The sequence below is a fragment of the Pseudorca crassidens genome, chromosome 17 (assembly GCF_039906515.1).
Source record: "Pseudorca crassidens isolate mPseCra1 chromosome 17, mPseCra1.hap1, whole genome shotgun sequence".
NCBI classification, from domain to species: Eukaryota; Metazoa; Chordata; class Mammalia; order Artiodactyla; family Delphinidae; genus Pseudorca; species Pseudorca crassidens.
In genome coordinates this window covers 38,367,839-38,388,597 of record NC_090312.1, presented here as the reverse complement: position 1 = coordinate 38,388,597, position 20,759 = coordinate 38,367,839, and the positions used below count along the sequence as shown (strand labels likewise).

Below are 20,759 nucleotides of genomic sequence, written 5' to 3'. Positions count from 1 at the left end.
TTGTAGCATTGGTATGGCAAAACAGGCTGCTGGGATCAAATCAACATCTTTTCCTGGAGGAAAATTCTACCTTCAGCCTAGAGATCGTGAGGTATAACAGAAAGAGCCCCTTCTGAAATCAGTAGTCTCAGCTCTGGGCTGTGCAAAAGTCAGCAGCTTGAGAAAAGTACTTTCCTCCTGAGCCTCTGTGACCACACAGGTAAAATGACAGGACTGAATTATGTTGTCTCTCGAATACTTTCTCATTCCGTGATCCTAAATCCTTTAACCCGTGTACATAGAATAGGGTCAAACCAACTTAGGTGGCCTTTTCTAACTCTGCAGGTTATTAGTTACTGTATTTTAAGGAATCAGCATGAGTATCATACATCCTTTTGGTATGTTTGCTGTAAAACATGCATGTCCTTCCTATATATCAATTGTATACATTACTATTTAGACACGTAGTTACACCCTAAAGGGGGGAAATACATTTGTATGTGGGGGGTTGATAAAAGAAAAAGCTATTGTATACAGACTGAAAAACATTATACTTTATTTTTAAAATATTGTAAGAGCTGGTATAAACAAGTCATAGCTTACAGATGTGTATAAAAGCTGCACGAATTATGCACATTTACTATTTGGAGGAAAAAAAACTTGGTTTTAAAAATTGTTTGGACTGTATGTTTTTTTTCCTTTTTAGCAGGGTGGGGAGCCAAAGGAATTGAATTACAGGGTAGAATATAAAATACCTCCTTCAAGGAAATAAATGTGTAATAGGAACTATCTAGCCAGTTCTCTCAGGCATGGGAATCCCCCAGGGCTCGTGTAAATGTGTGTAAGTATGTCCTCAGTGTCACTCCAGATGTTTCTGCAGGGAAAGAATCCTCCTCCCCACACATTGGCATTAACGCCGTGCATGTAACCTCCATGCTCAGATTTGCCCGTAGCCAAGCAGCATCCTGAAGGAGGACCCCAAGTGAGAATGGAGATCCACGGGCCCTTCCCACCCACCTCTCTCTATACCTAGAAAGCCGTGTTTGTTGCTAAGTATCCTCCTAGGCTTGGAGGGGTGAATAGAGCCTGTATTAACAGAGGATAAGGCCCAGAAGCAAAGTTAACCAGGCTGAGAGGTCAGGCCAGGACAACTTTAAATGGTAATTAAGTCTCTCCACACTTATCTTTGGATATTGTCCTTGGGCTCTAGCTGAGCAGGGCCTTCTCTGCTATGTGAGGGTCCGCTTGTAGTTTTGACTCTGCCCCTCAGGGCAACCTGAGCTGCACATCTTTGCTGCAGCCTCGGGCTGTCAGGGCTGTAAAAAGGCAGACCCTAACTTCTACAGTTGCCCCCCACGCCTGCTTTATATGGTGACAGGGCTAGGAGGAATCCAGGGCTTCCACTTTTCCTCTAGTGTGTTCTGTCTCATTTCTCATCCCACGTGCCAAGGGAAAAAAATGAAGTACTCCTGCAGGACGCCCACTCACGTGGCCTGCCTGACACCCAGGGCCCAGCCCACAAAGGGAACGCTGCCATGTGGTACCAGTGGTGTTCCCCACGATGTCCCCAGGCAGGCTCCTAACACCACTTGTCTCCCAACCTCACCCACCTTTGTTCACACCTCCCCACTCTAAGCCGAAAGTCACATACCAGCAGCCACAACCAAGAGTAAGTAAGTAGTGGCAATACGCTGAAGGGCTCCAAAGCATAGTCCTGCCACTGTGTGTGGTGCTTAAAACCATGAAAGCAGCAAAGGGGGCAGGGAATGTTATCCAGAACCGGTGACAGTGATTATGGTGCCAACACATGTAAGATTACAAATATAAAGGATCAAGCATCCGATCAAGACGTTCTGTGGCAGAGACTCTTGGTCATCCCCCCAATATCCATTCTCTCCTTCTTCTTTAATAATAGAAGCCTGAACTTTAGCTAGGCATACAGCCACCCAGAGTAAAGACTACTTTTCCCAACTTCCCTTGCAGCTGGTTATGGCTGTGTGGCTACGCTCTGGTTCTCTGGAATCTCCTTTAAAGAGTGGGGGCACGTCTCCCTTGCTGCTGGCTGGAATGCAGCCATCTTGGACTGTAAGGTGAAAGTCGTTTCTTGAAGTTGGTGGAACAGTAAGACAGAAGGAGCCCAAGTACCGGATAATCAAGGAGCTAGACACCATATTGACTATGGCTTGCCTATGTTTATGTGAGAGATAAGATAACTTCTCTGTGGTTTAAATCCATGTTATTTTGTATTTTCTGATACTCACAGCTCAATTGTATTCTAACTGATACAATCTCCTTCCCGGTAAGACCTCATGGGATGTTAATGACATCTCAAAATTAATTGCATCATTGTTTCATTAAAGAGTAACATCCAGGGGCTTCCCTGCTGGCGCAGTGGTTGAGAGGCCGCCTGCCGATGCAGGGGACACGGGTTCATGCCCCAATCCGGGAGGATTCCACATGCCGCGGAGCGGCTGGGCCCGTGAGCCATGGCCGCTGAGCCTGCGCGTCCGGAGCCTGTGCTCCGCAGCAGGAGAGGCCACAACAGTGAGAGGCCCGCGTACCGCAAAAAAAAAAAAAAAAAGAGTAACATCCAAATTAATAGCTTTGAAGCCTAAAAAATCTGTTCATCATAGATCTACTCCATGTATTCTCTAATTGTGATAAAATAAAACAACAGAGTACCATTACCAGAGTAATGCCCAGTACAATATTCCTATTTTTTAGTATCAACAGTAAAAATAAGTCTTGATAAAAGTCTTACTGTCAAGGCAGATGACTTTTTCTCTAGAAATACTTGTTGCAGTGACTTAATTTTTGTACTCTTGACAACTAGATACTAGACACTGGGTCAAATTTCTTCCCCTCAGTTTTCTCTCCAAATCCTTGAACGGGTGACAAGAGTAATTTTGTGCTGAAGAGGTTATGTTAATGGGCAAGAAAAAAATCATAACTTTGCATTGATATGCATTTGTGTCATTTAACCCTCAGAATATTCTTAATTTGCAGATTCAGAAACTGAGGCTCCAACCAGTGGCATGACTTATTCAAGATAATAAACTATTAACTAGGTACATTAGATCCAGGCTTTCTAATTCATACTATATCATAATTGACTATTTACTTGTTTATCTCCCCACTAGACTATAGCTCCTTATCCATTGTTGTATCCCTAGCACCTGCCACGGGGCCAACCATACTAAACATCCTCAATAAATACATGTTAAATGAATTAACAAGTCTAAAGTCCCACTCTGCCATTGCTCCCTTGCTCTGCAAGCGTTCTACAAACCAACACTCCTCATGTATTACAGGTCATTCCCAGGTCATATGGCCTGTCAAGAGAATGTGGTCAAGGATGAGACAGAGGGGAACAGGATGGGTGAACACACCCATATGACACACTCGTGTTCTCCTCCACACTCTCCTGGGCCTGGGTGGGCCCACCACATAGGGCATTTGGATGTGTGTCTCACAGCCTGGGAGACAACTTGCACTCTGTGTACTTTCCCAGGGAAAGGAAAAGGCAGGCATGGTCTAACATGCTAGAAACGTGGCTGCCTGGTGTCCTGACATCATAGCATCCACCCAGTCTGATTCCTGGAGGCAGGTCAATTGCCAGGCATGGGCTGGGGAGGGTGTAGAGGGGGAGAACGTGGGAAGAAGCATTGAACACCATAAAAATGGAGTATGTGGCTAAGACATGCAGTGTGACCAGGCACTGTGACACAGTGCAGAGCGGAAGAGTAGAATGGGGTCTCTCAGCTTCTCATATCGGTTTGTCTCCAGATCCATTGAAGCTGTCTGTGTTTTGTGCTTAGAGGCAAAGATAAAGAGCTCATCACTTCTTGTAAGACCTGGATTCCCTGAAGCAAACTGGATCGGAGCTGGTCCTGCTCCAAGTTCTCCCAGGGAACAATGAGGATGGGGCCAACCTAGCTGTCTGCCACTTCTTTTACCCCTCCCTCCAGCAAGGGCACCAGAGGAAGAAGGGTGTTTTTCTTTCTGTGGCTCCTTACAGAGTCAGGAGGTGAAAACAGGCTTGAGTGAGCTATGGTCACCAATCATAAGGCTCTACAGCTAAATTATCACCTGGCATGATGGAAATAACATTATTGTAAAATGTCGTCATGATATTAAGGTCTTCCAGTTGGAAAGCCAAAAGTTAAGCCTGTGCTGGCTTTCATTTTCCAATAAATGAGCTGGCTCAAACACTGACTTTCTCTCCTTGACTTGTAAAAATGACTTAAAAATGTAAGAGAAAGCTCAGTAAATGTTTTAAAGATTGCTATTAAGTACAAATACGTTAACAATTTAACAAAACCAGAGGAAACCAACGTTAAAATCCCACCTTCCTTGCCCTTGGCCCCACCCTAAGTCAGGATGAAAGTTCAGGGTCTCAAACAATAACACAGTTGTCTAGTACCTGGTACATAGTAGACACTCAAAAATATTTGGTGACAAGGAATTCTATGTGCCTTATGAATTGGCACCTCACAGACTTTTTAGAGCGTTTGATGACTTGGCTTAGATTCAAGAATAGTGTATTAATGTTCTGGGGAATATTCACAGGCAAACAGCTACAGGGATATACATTTTCCTTTGTTAAAACTTGTATCTGCATTCAAATACTGGCCTTGGCATTTCTTAAGTGCTGGCTGCTTTGAATGTTACTATGTCAAACCATCTGCACTGGAAAGCAAAATCCTGTTAAGAAATATGATCACAGGTTGTAAAGAGATTATCATGTTCCTGACCATTATACATTTTATATTTTGAAAATCCCCATAAGGAAAGGTCATACTAAAGTGGCAACTCTTTGTCAAAGTGGAGCTGAGTACTTTTAGACAATTTATGACTAGGGTAATATGAAAATTCATTTTTGTTTGCATGCATTTTCAGTGACTTCCCTGCAGTGGCACACTAAAATGAAACTTTTCTTTTGACTGCAAATAGACAAGAGGCTTCCAGTTAGTCCCAATATTTAAGCATCTCGCCACTGCTTAAGAGGCAGCGACTTCCACTGTTCTCACTGTCCTACAATGAGAAAATCTCGGTGGGAAGCAAATGGTCCAGTGGAGGTAGCTCTTTGCCTGGCTGGGGACAGAAGTTCGAGTCAAGGTTCTAAAGAGAAAGTGCAAAGTGAAAGCTTAAGGGAGACTGATTTGGTATAAGAAAACTAGAAAGTGCGAGTCTTCATTCGGAGTTTTCACTCTGTGAGGGGGAACAACGGATTTTGTACAACCAAGTGACAGTTAAGGGGATTTGACCCAATCCTAACGTGACAAATCCGCAGGTTGAGGATCACGACGCTAACGTCCGGGTACACCTGACCTCGGGAACCTGGTCAGTTCCGGACAGCTGGATGCAAGATGGGAGCCAGCGCGCAGCAGAGGCCCTGAGCAAACGTGCGTGTCAGTTTCAGGTGTCCGAAGATCTCCCTATGCAGCCTCAGGGAAATCCAAGGGCTCAGAGACTTTGAGCCCGGGTCCAAACACATCCCGCCCACCGATTGTGACACTCCCACACCCCAGGCACCGAGCACTCTGACTCAATGCAGGGAGGGCAGGTAAGGTGCGGGCTGTGTATGTCAAGGTGTGTGTGGAAGTGTATTGAGTAGACACAGAGTCCCTAGCATGTGATGAAAACAGGAAGAGAATAACATCAACCTGGGCGAAGAAGGCGGTCGCTGTCAGGAACTTTAAAATGGGGTGCGTTGCTCCTGTTTGGTCCTAACAGGGATAGTCCCTGAAATCACATCAAATCCAGTATTAGATTATAATAATAACAAAAAGAAAAAACTGACCATGAAAGGGGAAGGCATCCGTACCGCTTTCTCTTCCTTGCTCTCCTGCATGCACCTGGGCATTATCTCAGCACTGCCTCCAAGGACTCGGGAGGTGCCTCCGAAAAAGTCAGATGAATGAGGGAATGAATGAATGAGCGAACGAGTGAATGAGCTGCCTCAGGCCAGACATTTACGCGGGCATTCTGTGGAGAGAAAGGAAAGAAGGGAAGGAGGGAATAGGGGAGGGAGAGAGCCGGAAAGACTAATCGCGCACACAGGCGATTGCCCCCCAAAAGTCAATTTGATCTAGGTCAAACTTTAGTTTGATCTAGGTCAAACTAAAGTTTGAGTGGTTCTCAAACTTTAGCGTGCATCCGAATCACCTGGAGGGCTTGTTCAAACACAGATCGCCGGGCCCCACTCCTACAGTGTCTGACCCAGTAGATGGGACCAGAGAATCTGCATTTCTAACAGGTTTCAGAAGTTGCTGATGCTGCCGGACCACATCTGACGACGGTAACTCTGGACCGATTCCACAGTCCCAGAGAAACGACCTCTGCATCTAGAAATGGAAACTCCAAGGCAATCCAAGGCCCGGCATTTTAAAAACACACCGCAGACAACAGAGAGCAGAGCTGCTCGGCTCCAGCCAGCTCACTGCCGCGTAGGAAAAGGAGCTCACTGGAAATCAAGATTTTCGTTAGAATTTTCCCAATGGTTAAGAATTCGCACGTAGTTTTTTGTTTTGTTTTAAGTGAAAACCAAATAAAAATAGGTTTGCAGTCTTTTCTGAGGATGCTCTTGGCGCAACCCGAGGGCTGGGCCAGTCCCACGCTGCCTAGGTGGAACTGCCCCAGAGGAGCACCATCCGCAGGGCTCTCCTCCTGGGAGGCGCCTGGGTCTTGTCCTCGGCAGCGGAAACTTCTTGTAAACCCGGTCTTCCTAGTCATCGACACCAGTGGGCTCCGTTCGAAGCGCACCGTGAGCTGGAAGCTGTCCTTTGACGCGGGAGCATAGGGAATGACTTGGCTCTCTCTGGCGAGGCCAACAGCGGTAGATCTGCTTCCCTGGGGCACTGAAGGCGAAAGCGAGTCGTTCCCCCGCGCACCCTGGGAGCCCTCGCCCAGCACGTGCCGGAGCCCGCCCGCCGCTGCTGCCGCCTGCCGCCCCGAGACCTCTCGGGACTCCGGGCGGGTGAAGGCGCAGGGCCGCTCTCCTGCTCGCGAGAGGCTGACGGACCGCCGGGCGGCCTCGTGTGGGCCTTGCCGCGGCGGCGGCCGACGACCTCCCCCGGGAAAGCCAAACTCGGACGGGACCCGGGCTCACGGCAGGGGCTGCCCCCAGACGTGCCCACCCTGGCTTTGGCCACGTAGCTAACCCTCCGACCCGGTCTTCAGCCTTCACAGGTAGCTCCTCTTTCCCGGTGACTCGGTGCAGCGCAAGCTGGTGGCTGGAAGGGCGCCCGCCGAGGCCTCCGGGGGAACGAAGCTGAGCGAGGGGCGCGGGCACAAGGAGGGCGTCTTTGGGCTCCACACGCCCTCCTCTCCACCTCCCCTCCCCCTCCCCCCGCCCCTGGAGAAAAGCCCAAGACCTTCGGCCGGCCTCGGGCCCCTGAGGCTGTCTCGCCCAGCCCGACCCCGGAGGTGGCTGGGCCAAGGATGGGACGGCTGGAGGCGGCGGGTGGTCCTCAGGCCCCCAGACCCCGGAGGGCTCCCGCGCTATTCGCGCGCCTCGCGACGCGCGTCTTCCCGCTCTCAGGCCTAAGGAGAGCACAGCCCGCCCAGGGATCCATTCCCGATAGGGCTTCAAAAGCTGGGTGAGATGAGGGGTAAGTCGTGGGGAGTGGGAGAGTCTTTCCAAACGGGGTCCCTGAGAAACCTCTCTTGCCTCTCCCGCAGGGACAACATCCGAGGCCTTGGAATCTGCTAGAATCTGAGCTGATCACTGGACCGCCGCGAACTCCCTGAGCGGATGTCAGAACTAGTGTCTTTCCCTTGCCCTGCGAAAGTCAGAGCCGCCCTGGGCGGCGGCGTGAGTCCGAAAATCCGTCTCGGAAAAACCGGCCAGGAGGGGGGTCGCTGGGAGGCCAACGCGCGGGATGCTCACAAAGGTCCCAACGGTGGGGGTGGAGAGGCTCACTGGCCCTGACAGCAAGCCAGGCCCTCTCTCCAGCACCCGTGTCGCGCACACGACTCTGCCACCACAGCCAAGGAGCCCAGGACGAGGTGAAAGGAACCCAGCGATCGGGAGGGTCGCTGGCAGCTGGACAGTCACCTCGGGAGCTAGCCGCCTGAGTGACTAACCCCGGCGCCCGCGCCACGTAGTGCTCCGACCGTGCCTCCAGGGGGCGCTGCGGCTCTTCCCGCGGGCCGCGGAGCTCCCGCCTGCTGCCGCGCTCTCCCACCCCAGCCCTTTGTAGAGCGCTGTCCCGAACCTACTTTTTAAAAGACAAAATTCTTAGTCTCCTGCCTCCACATCCTCAGTTCTGAGCCCAGTGCCCGCGACCCTCCTCTAGGTTTGCGCGGCCCTCCTCACTACTTTGGGGCTGGAGTGCACAAACCCAGAGAAGAGCTGGGCTCTCAGTTCCTCCGGGCTCCGGCGAAAAGCGGCAAACAGTGTGGGAAGTTCAAATGCAAAAAGGTCCCCGCCCTGGAGAGGCAGGGAAGGCTGGAGAGAAGGGAGGCGAGTCCTCAGTCCTCACAGGCAGTAGCTGCTGAGATCACTGTTAAAAGATGGTGTGTCCATAACTTCTGACATAAAGGGCAAAAGTCTTTAGGATGTCCGCAGCGCGCGGTTCAGACTGGTAGAGGCTCGGAGTCAACCTCAGGGAAGTGTGTGTCTGACACCTGTTCGTGGCTTAACTTGCAGAGCCTCCTGGGTGGGCCGGTGGGGCGGGTGGTGGTGGGAGGTAGGGGGGAAGGGGCCCACGCTGCCGAGCCCCCGCCTCCTCCCATTCCTCCGTTGTCCTCTCCCCGTCCTGCGTCCGGTCCTCCAGGGGAGGTTCGGGTTTGGGTTGCAACTGCTCGCGCTCCCCTCGACAGTCTGTTAGCCATAGGTGTGCGTCCTTGGTGTCGCAAGCCCAGAGCCGCAAGAACAGCAGATGACCGGTCGGCGGAAACGTCGACGTGAACCGCAGCGCTGCTCCTGGAGGGCGCAGGGGGAGTGGGACGGCGGTGCAGGGACTCAGCCCCCCAGGGCGCGGCTGTGCCGCTCTGTAGGCTCCAGGACTTACGGCTCTGCACACCCGGACCCACAACTCGCCGCGGGCCTATCTTCCTTGCCAGGCGTTGTCGCCCGGGGAGTCCGGCCGAGGAGGCTGCTCCTGGGTGGGCCCCCAAAGAGCCTGCGCTCCAGACGCCGGCGGGGGCAGGGGGCTTGCTTCGGGCAGAGCGTGGAGCAACTCAAGGGCCGGCCCGAGTGGCCACAGAGGTGGCCCGGGAGAGCCCTGAGAAGGGTGCGGCTCCGCGTCCAGCCTCCAGCTTGCTCTCCGCGTGGGGCGCGCACCTGCCCGTTGCGGTGGCCAGGCCTGGAGGCTGCCGAGGCGCTGCCGCACCTCGAGGCTTCTCCCAAAGCCCGGAGCTCGCCGAAGCTTCCCTACCTTTCAAGCGGCTGCAGCGCTTGGGCGGACGTGGCCCAGACTCCACTGTGGAACTTCGGAGGCTGGGGTGGGCGAGGTAAACACGTTTATGGAAAAACCCGGGCTCAGGAGGTTTGAGGAAAGAGGGCGCAGCTCGTGAATGGTTGGAAATTATGTTCACCCTCGGGAAGAGCAGGCGGTTCCGCACACAACACCACACACACACACACACACACACACACACACACACACGGTGGGAAGGTGTGAAACCCACCGCTGGGAGTTTCCTCCACTTGCAGAAAAAGAAATATGAAGCGTAGGAACACTCTTCAGGTCACCACCCCGGGAGTTGTGTCCTGGGGGTCTGAAAGAAGAGAAAGTTCCCTCCAAATCTTCCAAATTGAGAAAAGCTGCGGAAGGAATGAGGCGGTTAGAGAGAGGGGACCGCAGGCATCCCCGTAGCTGGGGCTCAGGACTGAGCGCTAAAATGAAAGCACCCCTATAGAATCCATTAGGGAAAACTTTTTTTAAAAAAAAGTCCTGAACTCAGGCATTCCGCTGCTTCCACGCTGTTTATCAAGTCTACTTTGAAGCAGTTCAATGCTGAAGGATATTAAACACTCGGGTCTTCATTCCAAGCTCACTTTTTAACCTTTGCAAATTTGAAATTGGAAAGAAAAGAAAAAAAAAAGATCTGCTATCTCTGAATTATGTTTTACCGAAGGAACGAGAAATTCTACTTACCTCTGCATAAATAAAATGGAAGGGATTTTATCCTAATAATAATATCCCGTAGCTTCTGCCTGGCTTCCCAATCATCGCTTGACCTTTTGACAGGTTTTAGTCTCCTGCTTGTATTTGTCCACTTCCCCGCAAGACTGAAATTATTTTAGTTGTCTTTTGGGGCGGTACATCCCAAACCACATTTTGGCAGAACACCTTTGAATTGTACAGCCTCTTGGCTTGAAGATCTGCGCCCCTCAAAGCGCGGACTTGCAGGGGGCTAATGTAAATCGCCTCTGGCGAACTCGTCTGGGACGAAGGGCGTTTTGCTCAGTGCTGCTCACGCAGATCTCATCTGGAAAGAGGCTGTTTAAAATGAGAGTATGTCATCCCCTTTCTGTCACTCGGTCACCCTACTTCCAGAGTAGCTGAAGTGCATCCTGCAATTACACTCACAGAGGACCAACTCTTTAGAAGAACCTGAAAAATGTATCACTACAAATTCGATTACGTTTCCTGGCAACTGAACAATGAACTCTGTTTTTTGCTGGGAATGAAGATGTACACGTTTGAGAAGCTAGCATAGTATTTTTCTAAATATTTTAAATGACTGCTCTTCACCCATTCCAGATGGATTCTTTATTGTTTGCCGATGGGATGCAGATGCCCACCCCTTTAACCAAGTTGGTTAACTGTTTATGAAATGTACATTGGCTGATTAAAAGCTTAAATTTTGGAAGAAATTTCTCCTGGGATATCCCACATATGTCTTTGCAGTAATTACGAAATTAGTCAATTGTCACCTCTATAAACAAACTTCGTTTTGAAAACAGCAGGCGAAAGCAGACTGCAGATACAGTCATAACTGACCAAAAGTATGTACAAAACTATTTAAAATTGGAGGAAGGGTGATATATGCTGGAGAATACAATCTAAAAGTGATTGATTTTACCTACGAATAAGATAGTTACGTTAAACGTGTTAAGATGTGGAAATTAACGGGGCGAGCGCGCCAAGTAAAACTACAGAATGCCCTTTGAGTTTCTCTGCGGGGTCTTCGGGAGGCAGAAAATCAGTTGTTCAGTTTCTAACATTATAAGGAAAAGTGGCACCGAGAAGGAAGGGGGTGGACGTTGTGTTTGTATGTGAGTTTTGAACTGAGTCACCTTGGCTCTGCCTCTGTAACAGGGAAACCTCGAGCAAACCTGTGCCTTTAAGACTCAGTTGCTATCCAAACACAAGTAAACAGAGTGGACCATTAGCGGGCGCCGGGCGCGGAGGCGGAGCCTGGGCGCTGGGGGCCCAGCGCGGCTGCGGGACGCCCGCCCGAAGGGGAGGCGGGGCCGCTACTAAAGCCCGGGTCTCCGGGCCGCGAGCAGCCTGGGGAGGGACGCGGGAGGGGACGGAGCTCGGCTTGCTCGCTGCTGGAGGGTGATGGCCCTGCGAGGCTGCAGACTGAGACCTTACCCCGAGTCCGCGGCGAGAGGCTCGCGGAGGCGCGAGGTTCCGGGCGAGCGCTGAGCGCGGGCTCCAACCGCCCTGGGTCTTTACACATTCTACGACCACTGACTCGGACGAAGGCGAGGATCCACTCTCGTTTTGGCTGCTCGTTGTCCTCCAGATCATGTCCGCGGCTCCCGGGACTCCGCGCGGAAAAAGAAGTTTGTCCGGCGTGGACCCAATGACCTTTCCAAGCTGTGCGCCTCACTGCCTGGACCAGGTCTGAGTGACGCTGCCCAGGCGGACGTTTCTGGGGGAGGTGAGTGTCCGCTCTGGGAAGGGGCTGCAGCCACCCTAAGGAAGGCAGGCTGGAGGGGGTGCAGGGGGGCGCTCGGATTCTCGGTCCGGCGTGCCACAAGTTCAGAAATTGTGAAAAGAAATCATACGGACGCACTCCCGGGGCATTGTATTTTTCACTTTATCGGATCTCAGGCAAGCCACTCCCAGCTAACACGCAACGACACACGCTTTCACGTACTGTTTTTAGTTTTGCGACATTTAATCTAAGCACTCAGCAAAGCCTCTTCTAAAAGCTGATCTACGTACGTTGAGATAAAACCCCACAATATCATGTTCTTTCTCACTCTGCCATAGTATTCCTGGTCCACCCGTCCGGGGGCAGCCGCGGCAGAGCGGACGGGCCGCGACACACAGTGCCTGCCGAGCCAGCGCGTTTCAAGAGGAAAGTAATAGTTCAGTCCTAGATAATTCTTCAACCTTGTGCCGGCCTTTTGATTTTCCTCGCATCCTCTGGTCCTGGAGGGGGGGGCAGAAGGCAAATCCCCCTGGGGTTTAAACACTCGGATTCTCGAGAAGTAGCAACAGAGCAAGGAGTTGTGTTTGTATGGTGAGGAGGGAGAAAAAGGTGTTTGTGGAGGGTGCGCTGGCTCTGTCTCCCTACCTGTTAGCAGGGAACAAAAGAGGGCTGGAGTTTCCCGGAGCGAAACGGCGCAGACAGCTACTTTCTTTGCTAAACAAACTGCAGTCCTGAGCAGAACAAGAAAATTACTCATGCAGGGGGAGCGAGGGAGCAGAGAGAAACAGAACCCAGATTATGCGGAAGGCATCTTAATTTAATTAACTCCTTGGGAAGGCAGAGGCGCAGCGAAGGGGCAGGAACTTCGCGGCCCTTTCTCTCTGTTCACCTGATCCAATCTGGCCATTTTAATTTTATTATTTATTTTTTAAAATGATCTCCTTAGATCTACTTGGAGTATAGCTCTCTGATTAATGTAAAATTTTATTGTGGCTTGGGCTGAACTTCAGCAAGCCTATGGATCCATCAGTAATTTTTCTCAGACACCACCCCACAGGTGTTAGCAGATGACCCCTGACTGTATACGATTTTTAGATAATAAAATGTAATAACACATTACCAAAGAGCGAGCCTCCTTATCAAATTACCACTATTTTTTTCTCCAGTGTTTTGAAAGCTTCACTGAACTGAAATTAGTACGTACACCTCTCACTTGTTGACAGCCAGTGAACTAAATTTTACAAAACTTCTGTACATGTCTGGAAATTCCTGTGAAGAAGGCTGATGAAAGAAAACTAGTCTCAGTTCCACGGAAATATTTATGTCTTTTCGTTGGTTTACGTTTCTCTCCTTGCAAAATTAAAAGTAACCAATGGTCTGAAACGGGATGGTGTAGAAGTGACAGCAGATGATGGTTGTTATTGCCTGAAACTGAGTGTGAGAACTACATGCTCAGCTCTAGACAAAACGAAAGTACTTTAGATCTCTGCCTTGACTTAAAATATCTTTTGACATATAGTTCCAGCTACTCAGCAGGAGAGTGGAAATCTAAACTCTCTAATTCTTCATGGCAAAAATGTTTAGTGGATCTTTGGGGTTGCTCTGTTTGTGAAGGATTGCTCTTCTTCTATGAAGAAACTATTTGTCCTGCAAATTAAAACGAATACACACCATGAAATAGCACTTTTGTGCCACCATGAAGCTGAATTATAAAAGAGGCATTAATTTGGGGTTATAAACCATTTGGTGAAAAGGGAAGGAAGATGGCACTCAAGTTTCTGCTGACAGAATTAACGTATAACCTTTATGGCAGAGTTCGCTTTGTGCATTTGGAATCAAAATCACAGGCCATGATATTCCTTCAATCGATAACACACCCCACACACATGCACGTACATACACAGAGAACGTGGTGGGAATTGCACTTTGCCTTCTGTGTTTATTTCTAAGAAATCCAGTCTGGGAAAACACCCAAATAATAATTTCGGTTTCCTATGTGGGGAGGCCAGTTTTTAATACTAGGGGAAAAATAATATTTTGAATCTCTAGAAAATCCTCCTATGCAAAAAGAAGGAAATAAAGGTATAGCTTATGACTTTTAATGGAAGAGGAAACAAATTGATTACCAGAGATGTTTGTAGAATTTTTTTTTTCTACCTCTCTAGGAGAGGGCTTGAGGGTTGCCACTGAACAAAAATGAATTGTGATTTGTGGTGGGAAAGTTTATTAGTAATGGAGGTTTACAGTTTCGGTTGAACGGTCTGACTGAGACCCTCTGACTGTTACACACCTCTCATTAACTCCCGGCCTCAACTCCCAGACCACATACCACTGGGCAGAAGCGGTTCATTAATAAATCCCTGTCTCCAAGCCGTTCCAAACAGGAGAGGAGGGAGGGAAGGTGTGGGCCTCGCGGAGGCGGCCAGATTCTGCCTGGCCAGAGCGCTGTGTCATTAGCGCAGCCCTCTAAGCCTGCCCCCAGATAGAGCCACAGGCAAGACTTCACAACACGCTAGAGAAGAGCATTTCAGGCGCAGAAAGGGCTGGTGGCAAGGATGTCTGGACAAACTCTCCCATCTTCCTGCTGGGTTCAAAAGCCAGGCATAAAGGTTGATGGCTCAGATAGGCCTGCCTGCCCCTCTCTAGGGAAAGCACTTAACTGTGAGTCCCAGCCTCTGGGGAGCCACCTTCAGAGGCAAGGCCCAAGGCCGCAGAGCTGGCAGAACTCTCTGCTAAAAAGGGGCTGGTAGTGGGAGAAGGTGGAAAGCATCTGAAAGCAGATGAGGTGCCCCGGGAAACTGGGTCTGAAAGCAGACCTCCGTGTTGGCACTGGGGGTTCAGGGACAAGCATGTGCGTGCGCCCTGCTCAGGCCCAGGCCGCAGACCCGGGCCGGCTTCCCGGTGGCAGGAGCAACGTCGCACTCAACTCCAGGCCGACAAGCAAGCTTCCTCCAGGCAGGCAGAGGCGCACCGTACCCGATCTGCTGTGGCTCCCCTGCTGTGCCTTCCTTTTTTTTCCTCCCCGGGGAACACTCTCGCTTCTCCTCTCTTCTCTTTTGCTGGGGCCTGGCGGGTGTAGGAGTCTCTCCTGGTGCCAGGTCGAGAAGCGCTCGGGCCTCCCGAGAGCTTGGCGCTCGGTCCTGGATCGGGGACTTTCTCCACCCCCGCAACACCCCACTGAGCCTGAACCATCTGGAAGGGATCTAGGTGGGGGGTGGGAGGAGACGGCCCCTGGGAAGGTGGAAGGGGTGATTCTAGGCCTCACCGGTCCCCGAGGTGTCACTTTTCTTTCCTGTGGCCCGTCACCGCTGATAAATGGGACAGAGGCAGAGGAAGGAAAAAGAAAACCTCTGAGGTCAGCGCCGGGCGAGGCGGGCCCCTCCGAGGGCCCAGCAGCCCCAGGAGCGCAAAGCGCCCCCGGCTGCGTTCCACCACCCCAGGCGCGGTCCGGGTGAACGGCGGTCGCGGGGCGGGTCAGCGGGCTCGGGGCGCAGCGCTAGGAGCCGCCCGGCTGAGCCAGGCCCTCAAGCCCGGGTCAGACCCACAACCCAACGTTCCCCGGGGAGCTTGGAGGCACAGCGGCAACAGAGGCTCAGCCCGGGCCTGTGGGCGCTGGCACAGCGGGGTGTCACGGATGACCAAGCTTCACCCGATCGGGTAGGGGTGGGTGGGCTGGACTGGGTGCCGCCTCTGCTGGAGCCCCTGCTCACCTTTCTTTCTCCCCGGACCGGGTCTTCGGCTCCTCGAATCAGTGCGTGCCTGGCATCCGATTTTCCCACGGGCGACCCGCTCGCCGCCAGGGACCACTTTTGCCCCGCCTGATACCCTGGCCCCGGGGGCTGAGCTCGAGCTTGGTGTCGACTCGCCCGCGGGGCAGGCTCTCCGAGGTTCCCTCACCACTCCGTTTGGGGGCCTCGGAGTGGGTGGGGAGGAGGACTTAGAAGGAAGGTGTTGTAACCCAAGCGGCGCCAAGGGACAGACCGAGCAGGCTTGGATAATAGTCACGACTTTCTCTCTCTCCCCCGACCATTTTTAGGGTTTTCTCTGCGTGCCGTTGTCCTCCTGGGTTTTCGCCGGAGCCCCACGCCCACCCGCCTCTGAGTCCTGGAAAAAAAGGGTGGCTACCTCCGCCCCCCAGCACCCCGGAAAATGGGGAGCAAGGCCCTGCCAGCGCCCATCCCGCTCCACCCATCGCTGCAGCTCACCAATTACTCCTTCCTGCAGGCCGTGAACACCTTCCCCGCCGCGGTGGACCACCTGCAGGGCCTGTACGGTCTCAGCGCCGTGCAGACCATGCACATGAACCACTGGACACTGGGGTACCCCAACGTGCACGAGATCACCCGCTCCACCATCACCGAGATGGCGGCGGCGCAGGGCCTCGTGGACGCGCGCTTCCCCTTCCCGGCTCTGCCCTTTACCACCCACCTCTTCCACCCCAAGCAGGGAGCCATTGCCCACGTCCTCCCAGCCCTGCACAAGGACCGGCCCCGTTTTGACTTTGCCAACTTGGCCGTGGCCGCTACGCAAGAGGATCCCCCTAAGATAGGAGACCTGACCAAGCTGAGCCCGGGGCTGGGTTGCCCCATCTCGGGCCTCAGTAAATTGACTCCGGACAGAAAGCCCTCCCGAGGGAGGTTGCCCTCCAAAACGAAAAAAGAGTTTATCTGCAAGTTTTGCGGCAGACACTTTACCAAATCCTACAACTTGCTCATCCACGAGAGGACCCACACAGATGAGAGGCCGTACACGTGTGACATCTGCCACAAGGCTTTCCGGAGGCAAGATCATTTGCGGGATCACAGGTAAGGTGGGGAAAGAGGTTGGCCTGGGGAGGGAAGGACAGTTTATCCAGAATACCGAATCCTGATAGACATTGCAAGCGTCACTAAAATCCCCTTTGAACTAGAATATATCCCCCAAAGCCCTCCCCAGCCAGCCACAACCAACCCTCCAAATTTACCTTTGTCCTCAGCGGGCCCCTGCTGCCTGTTCTTGTTTGGGATGCAGGAGGGCCACCCCATCCTTAGGTAGTTAAAATCTGCTGGGTTGGCCTTGGTCCTGGGATCGGTTTTCCAGTTTCCACCTGGTCGACCTTAGCGGGTGGGGCAGGTAGAGCCAAGAAACCTCGAAGACCTTCCTCTGGTGGGTGCAGGTCCTGCCTGCGATAGGACCATTTCTGGAAATCTCCTCGGCCACCTCCACTGGGTTCCCTCCCTTCCCTGACTCGCCCCCAGGTGCGCCCGAGAGCCTGCCACAGTGACCTTTCTTTAAACTTATTTGCGGGGGTCTTGAGATCACTGAATTTAGAAACAGCTCTTCACATTCCCTCCACATCTTCAACTATGCATTAATCAAAGGCAATTGAAGAAATACTATAATGTAAGTGTTTTCATCCAGTAAAAACTTCCCAGGAGTGGGGGTGAGAGTATCTTTTCCCTGGACTCTACTTGCTGTTGTTACCCCAAGGTAGGACTGCTGTACCGATCCTCCGCGGCTTTTAAGGGATTCGCTAAAATTAGTCCCCCTAAACTTGGCCTTGCCTTATATCCTGATTTGACCCGTTTAAATCCCAGAGAAAACCGTAGAGGCCAAGAAGAGCTCGTTCGGCATGATTTCGAGCTCCAAAACACGCCAGAGAGGGCGATCAAGTGTAGATAAAGCCGGCGTCCGGTGAATGTTTTGAAGAGTCTGTTAGTTGAGGTTAACCATAAACAGAATTACACGGGGGGGGGGGGGGATGTAAAAACATAAATAATGGAAATCCTGTTTCTTTTCTTTTTTTCCCTCATGACTTCGTTTAAAGTAATTGCCAAAAGAAACTCCTCACCGTGATGTTAAAGCCATTTCAATGAAACCTTATATTGATTTTCAGGTATATCCATTCCAAAGAAAAACCCTTCAAATGTCAGGAGTGTGGGAAAGGATTTTGTCAGTCTAGAACTCTGGCTGTTCACAAAACTTTACATATGCAGGTAAGTTTGTTTTCTTGTTTAAAAACAGTGACTGGTTCTGTTTTATCAGTTTTGCTCTAGAAAAGGTGTTCAATGGCAGGGTCTTTCTCATAAAAGGCTCTGTTTAGATCAGTTTTCTAGGTGGAGAAAGCAGCACCCAGTTTTTCTATACATGAAATTAATTTTATTTAACAGAAAACATTTATGTGTTTTTCTTAAAGAACAAGCCACTCTCACTATTCTAAAATCCTAATTTTAGAATTATTATTTTTTTCACCTGATGTGCCCTGCATTTAAAGCTTTCGTGTTTGGGAGGAAATAAAGGTAATTTTGATAATGGAGGCATGGTGAAATCCCATACGTTCTCTCTCCCAGGGGCCTCATAATTTGTAGTTTTCAGAACATTGAGGAATAGTTTAATTTTCCACCAAAGAGGAGCCTTATTACCCGAGAGAATGTCGTTCCTTAAGAGAGGATTAGAGTTTTTCCTCCCCCTTTTCCTGCCTATGACATGGTGATGAAATGTAAAGAGCTGGAAATCACAAAGCCCACCGCCAGTGGCCACCGGCGGTTATCAGTGTAATCCGGTCCCTGTGTGTGCCTGTGCGTGTGTTTTTGTGATTGGAGGATTAGGAGCACAGATGTGTTCCTGCAAGTCTCCTCTTTGTTGTCGTGCGCGTGTTCTGTTAACGTTGTGATACCGATAAGACAGAAACTATTGAGAAGGGTGCCGTGGTGGTGTGAAGGATTAATCCTTTGCTTGCTTCACATCTGAACAGGAATCTCCACACAAATGCCCCACATGTGGAAGAACCTTTAATCAGAGAAGTAATCTGAAAACTCACCTTCTCACCCATACAGACATCAAGCCCTACAGCTGCGAGCAGTGCGGCAAAGTGTTCAGGCGAAACTGTGATCTGCGGCGGCACAGCCTGACTCACACCCCGCGGCAGGACTTCTAGAGAAGCCCCGGATCTGTCCCGGGCCACCGCCGCCGCTCCCCTCCCCAGACACCTCTCCACGCCTCCCACCCGGTGGGGGGGCACCCCCAACCCTTCACTGACCCCCAGCTCTTCCCTGGCTGCAGCCACACCGGCAGCTCCAGGGGATTAACTCTTCTTCCCAAGGACTGAGAACTGTAGAAAGCCACACAAGTACATCCTTTCACAAAGAGCATATGCTAGTTTCTTGTAGATATTCACAGCTCATTTTAGAGCTCTGTACATAATGTCGTGGGTCTCTGTTTCGTTGTTTTGTTTTGTCTGTTTTTGTATCTTGTTGGATGCACCTAGGTATGGAAAATGGAAACCAAATTTATCTTTAAAGACTGTATTTTCAAAAATAAAATGTTTTCTTGTTTGTTTCAACACTCCTGCAAAAGTGCCTTGCTATTTGACTTCTGTTTTTCCTCTGGATTCTGGAAGAGTGGCATGTCTCTGAAATATTAAATATTGAAGGGCATTCTTTAACCCGAGGTTTCAAAAGTAAGACTTCTCACAGTTCTCTTACTGAAACTTCATCTCTTCCCGTTTCATACTGTGGCATTTTGGAATTGGTCAACTGTGCTGTCTTTCTGCTTTTTGAAGATATTAAAATTGATACCCATGAGGTTTTTCCTCCCCTTTTGTTTATTTTAATTCCTTGTGTATTATTCCTTCAGATAAAAGCAATATAATAATCATTATTAATAACAAGGCAACTCCAATGGCTGACCCATTTGAAAACACAAGGTGGGAAGAAGCATAAGGAAAAAGAAGAGAAGGGAGCTTCTCACCACTTCACTTTTAGAAGTCATTGACCTATTGTCATAGTTTATGATGGGCAACTTCTCTTGCCATTAGACTTTGAACACAATGATTTAGCTCTATAGACAGAGACTTTACCCCACCTTTGGGGGAAAAGTCTAAAATCCTGCTACAGAAGAATGCAGGCAGGTACAACCTTCAGAAGATGGGGGACAAGAACAGAAAGGAGAGACTACTCAGCTATGTTTGCACAAAATATTTTTTCCCAAGGGTGGAGACCTTTTTTCTCGAAGGTTCGTATTTCTCTGCAAAGCAAACTGAGTTAGATCACTAGCAAGGTTTCCATCACTGGTTGGCCTTTTGTCCCTGGGAAAATGCCAGAAGTACAGGTTATTCTGTGTATAGAGCTCATGGCAAATATGTAATCACCTTCTGAGGCATTTCAGTTCTTTCCCAAATGATTCTGGTGGAATATGACACTAATACAATGACAACCCCGTGTAGGATTTGAGTGGAAGGCTTTGGATGCAGACAAACAGTAGTACTATTGCAGAGTCCAGAAGGGAAATAATATCACTTCAAGAAGGAACATTGGAGGAACTTGTGGCCCAGTGGCCCTGCTCTTGCAAACTTTAATACTGAGCAACAGGGTGAACTAGTTATCCTCAGATTTTTTTTTCATTTGTGTATTTGCGTGGGCATGGCATGTTTCATCATCAGGGAGATACCAGACAAAATGCCCTATGTTTGTACCTTAGAATCCTCCAAAAGAGTAGGTAGCGATTTGAGGACTAGACTAAAAATTTCTCACCTGTGCCTTACTCAAAACAGCTTACGAGGCGGTTTCAAAAACTGTTCCTGACTCAGGGCTTATTCTGTTTGCGGGGTGCTGGCTGGAAGTCACTTCTCCTTCTCATGAGAGATCAATTCTCTGCAACAAAATGTCCACCCACTAAGTCTGTGTGTCTAATGCTCACACAAATGCATTTCCCAACATGGGATGGGCCCAAAGGCTTCACTGGGGAGGGGGGGCAGGGATGGAATGTGGGGATGCATGTGTGTGTGGCATTTAGAGGAATGAAACTGTTTGTTTTCTTTTGTTTGTACAGAATTAACTCAGTGACCTCCCTACCCCTACTCCCTCAAGATCCTGCCCACCTTGGCACAGAAGATTTGAATACTTTAGGGCAGGGTTACACATTGACTGTCCCTAGAGCTCCCCTAATCCAGCAGGCTTTTT

At 50.3% G+C, this 20,759-nt stretch overlaps 1 protein-coding gene and 1 long non-coding RNA gene across 8 annotated transcripts; one reads left to right on the top strand and one right to left on the bottom strand.

Moving 5' to 3' along the window:
• Positions 1–602: 602 nt before the first annotated feature.
• LOC137210047 (uncharacterized) lies at positions 603–16,296 on the bottom strand. Its single transcript, XR_010936255.1, has 4 exons — positions 15,531–16,296; positions 10,086–10,430; positions 5,807–5,967; positions 603–5,724 (listed from the first exon to the last, which is right to left on the bottom strand). It is a non-coding gene; the product is annotated as an uncharacterized lncRNA (long non-coding RNA).
• OSR2 (odd-skipped related transciption factor 2) lies at positions 11,429–19,141 on the top strand. 7 transcript variants are annotated; one of them, XM_067711655.1, is made up of 5 exons: positions 11,429–11,823; positions 12,159–14,429; positions 15,857–16,625; positions 17,696–17,795; positions 18,554–19,141. In XM_067711655.1, exons 3-5 carry the CDS (start codon positions 15,970–15,972, stop codon positions 18,734–18,736), a joined length of 939 nt encoding a protein of 312 aa, XP_067567756.1. In that variant the 5' UTR covers positions 11,429–11,823; positions 12,159–14,429; positions 15,857–15,969; the 3' UTR covers positions 18,737–19,141. The 7 variants fall into 7 exon arrangements, with proteins under 7 accessions (XP_067567756.1, XP_067567755.1, XP_067567754.1 ...); XM_067711654.1 differs by having other exon boundaries at positions 12,159–14,481; XM_067711653.1 differs by lacking the exon at positions 12,159–14,429.
• Positions 19,142–20,759: the final 1,618 nt, after the last annotated feature.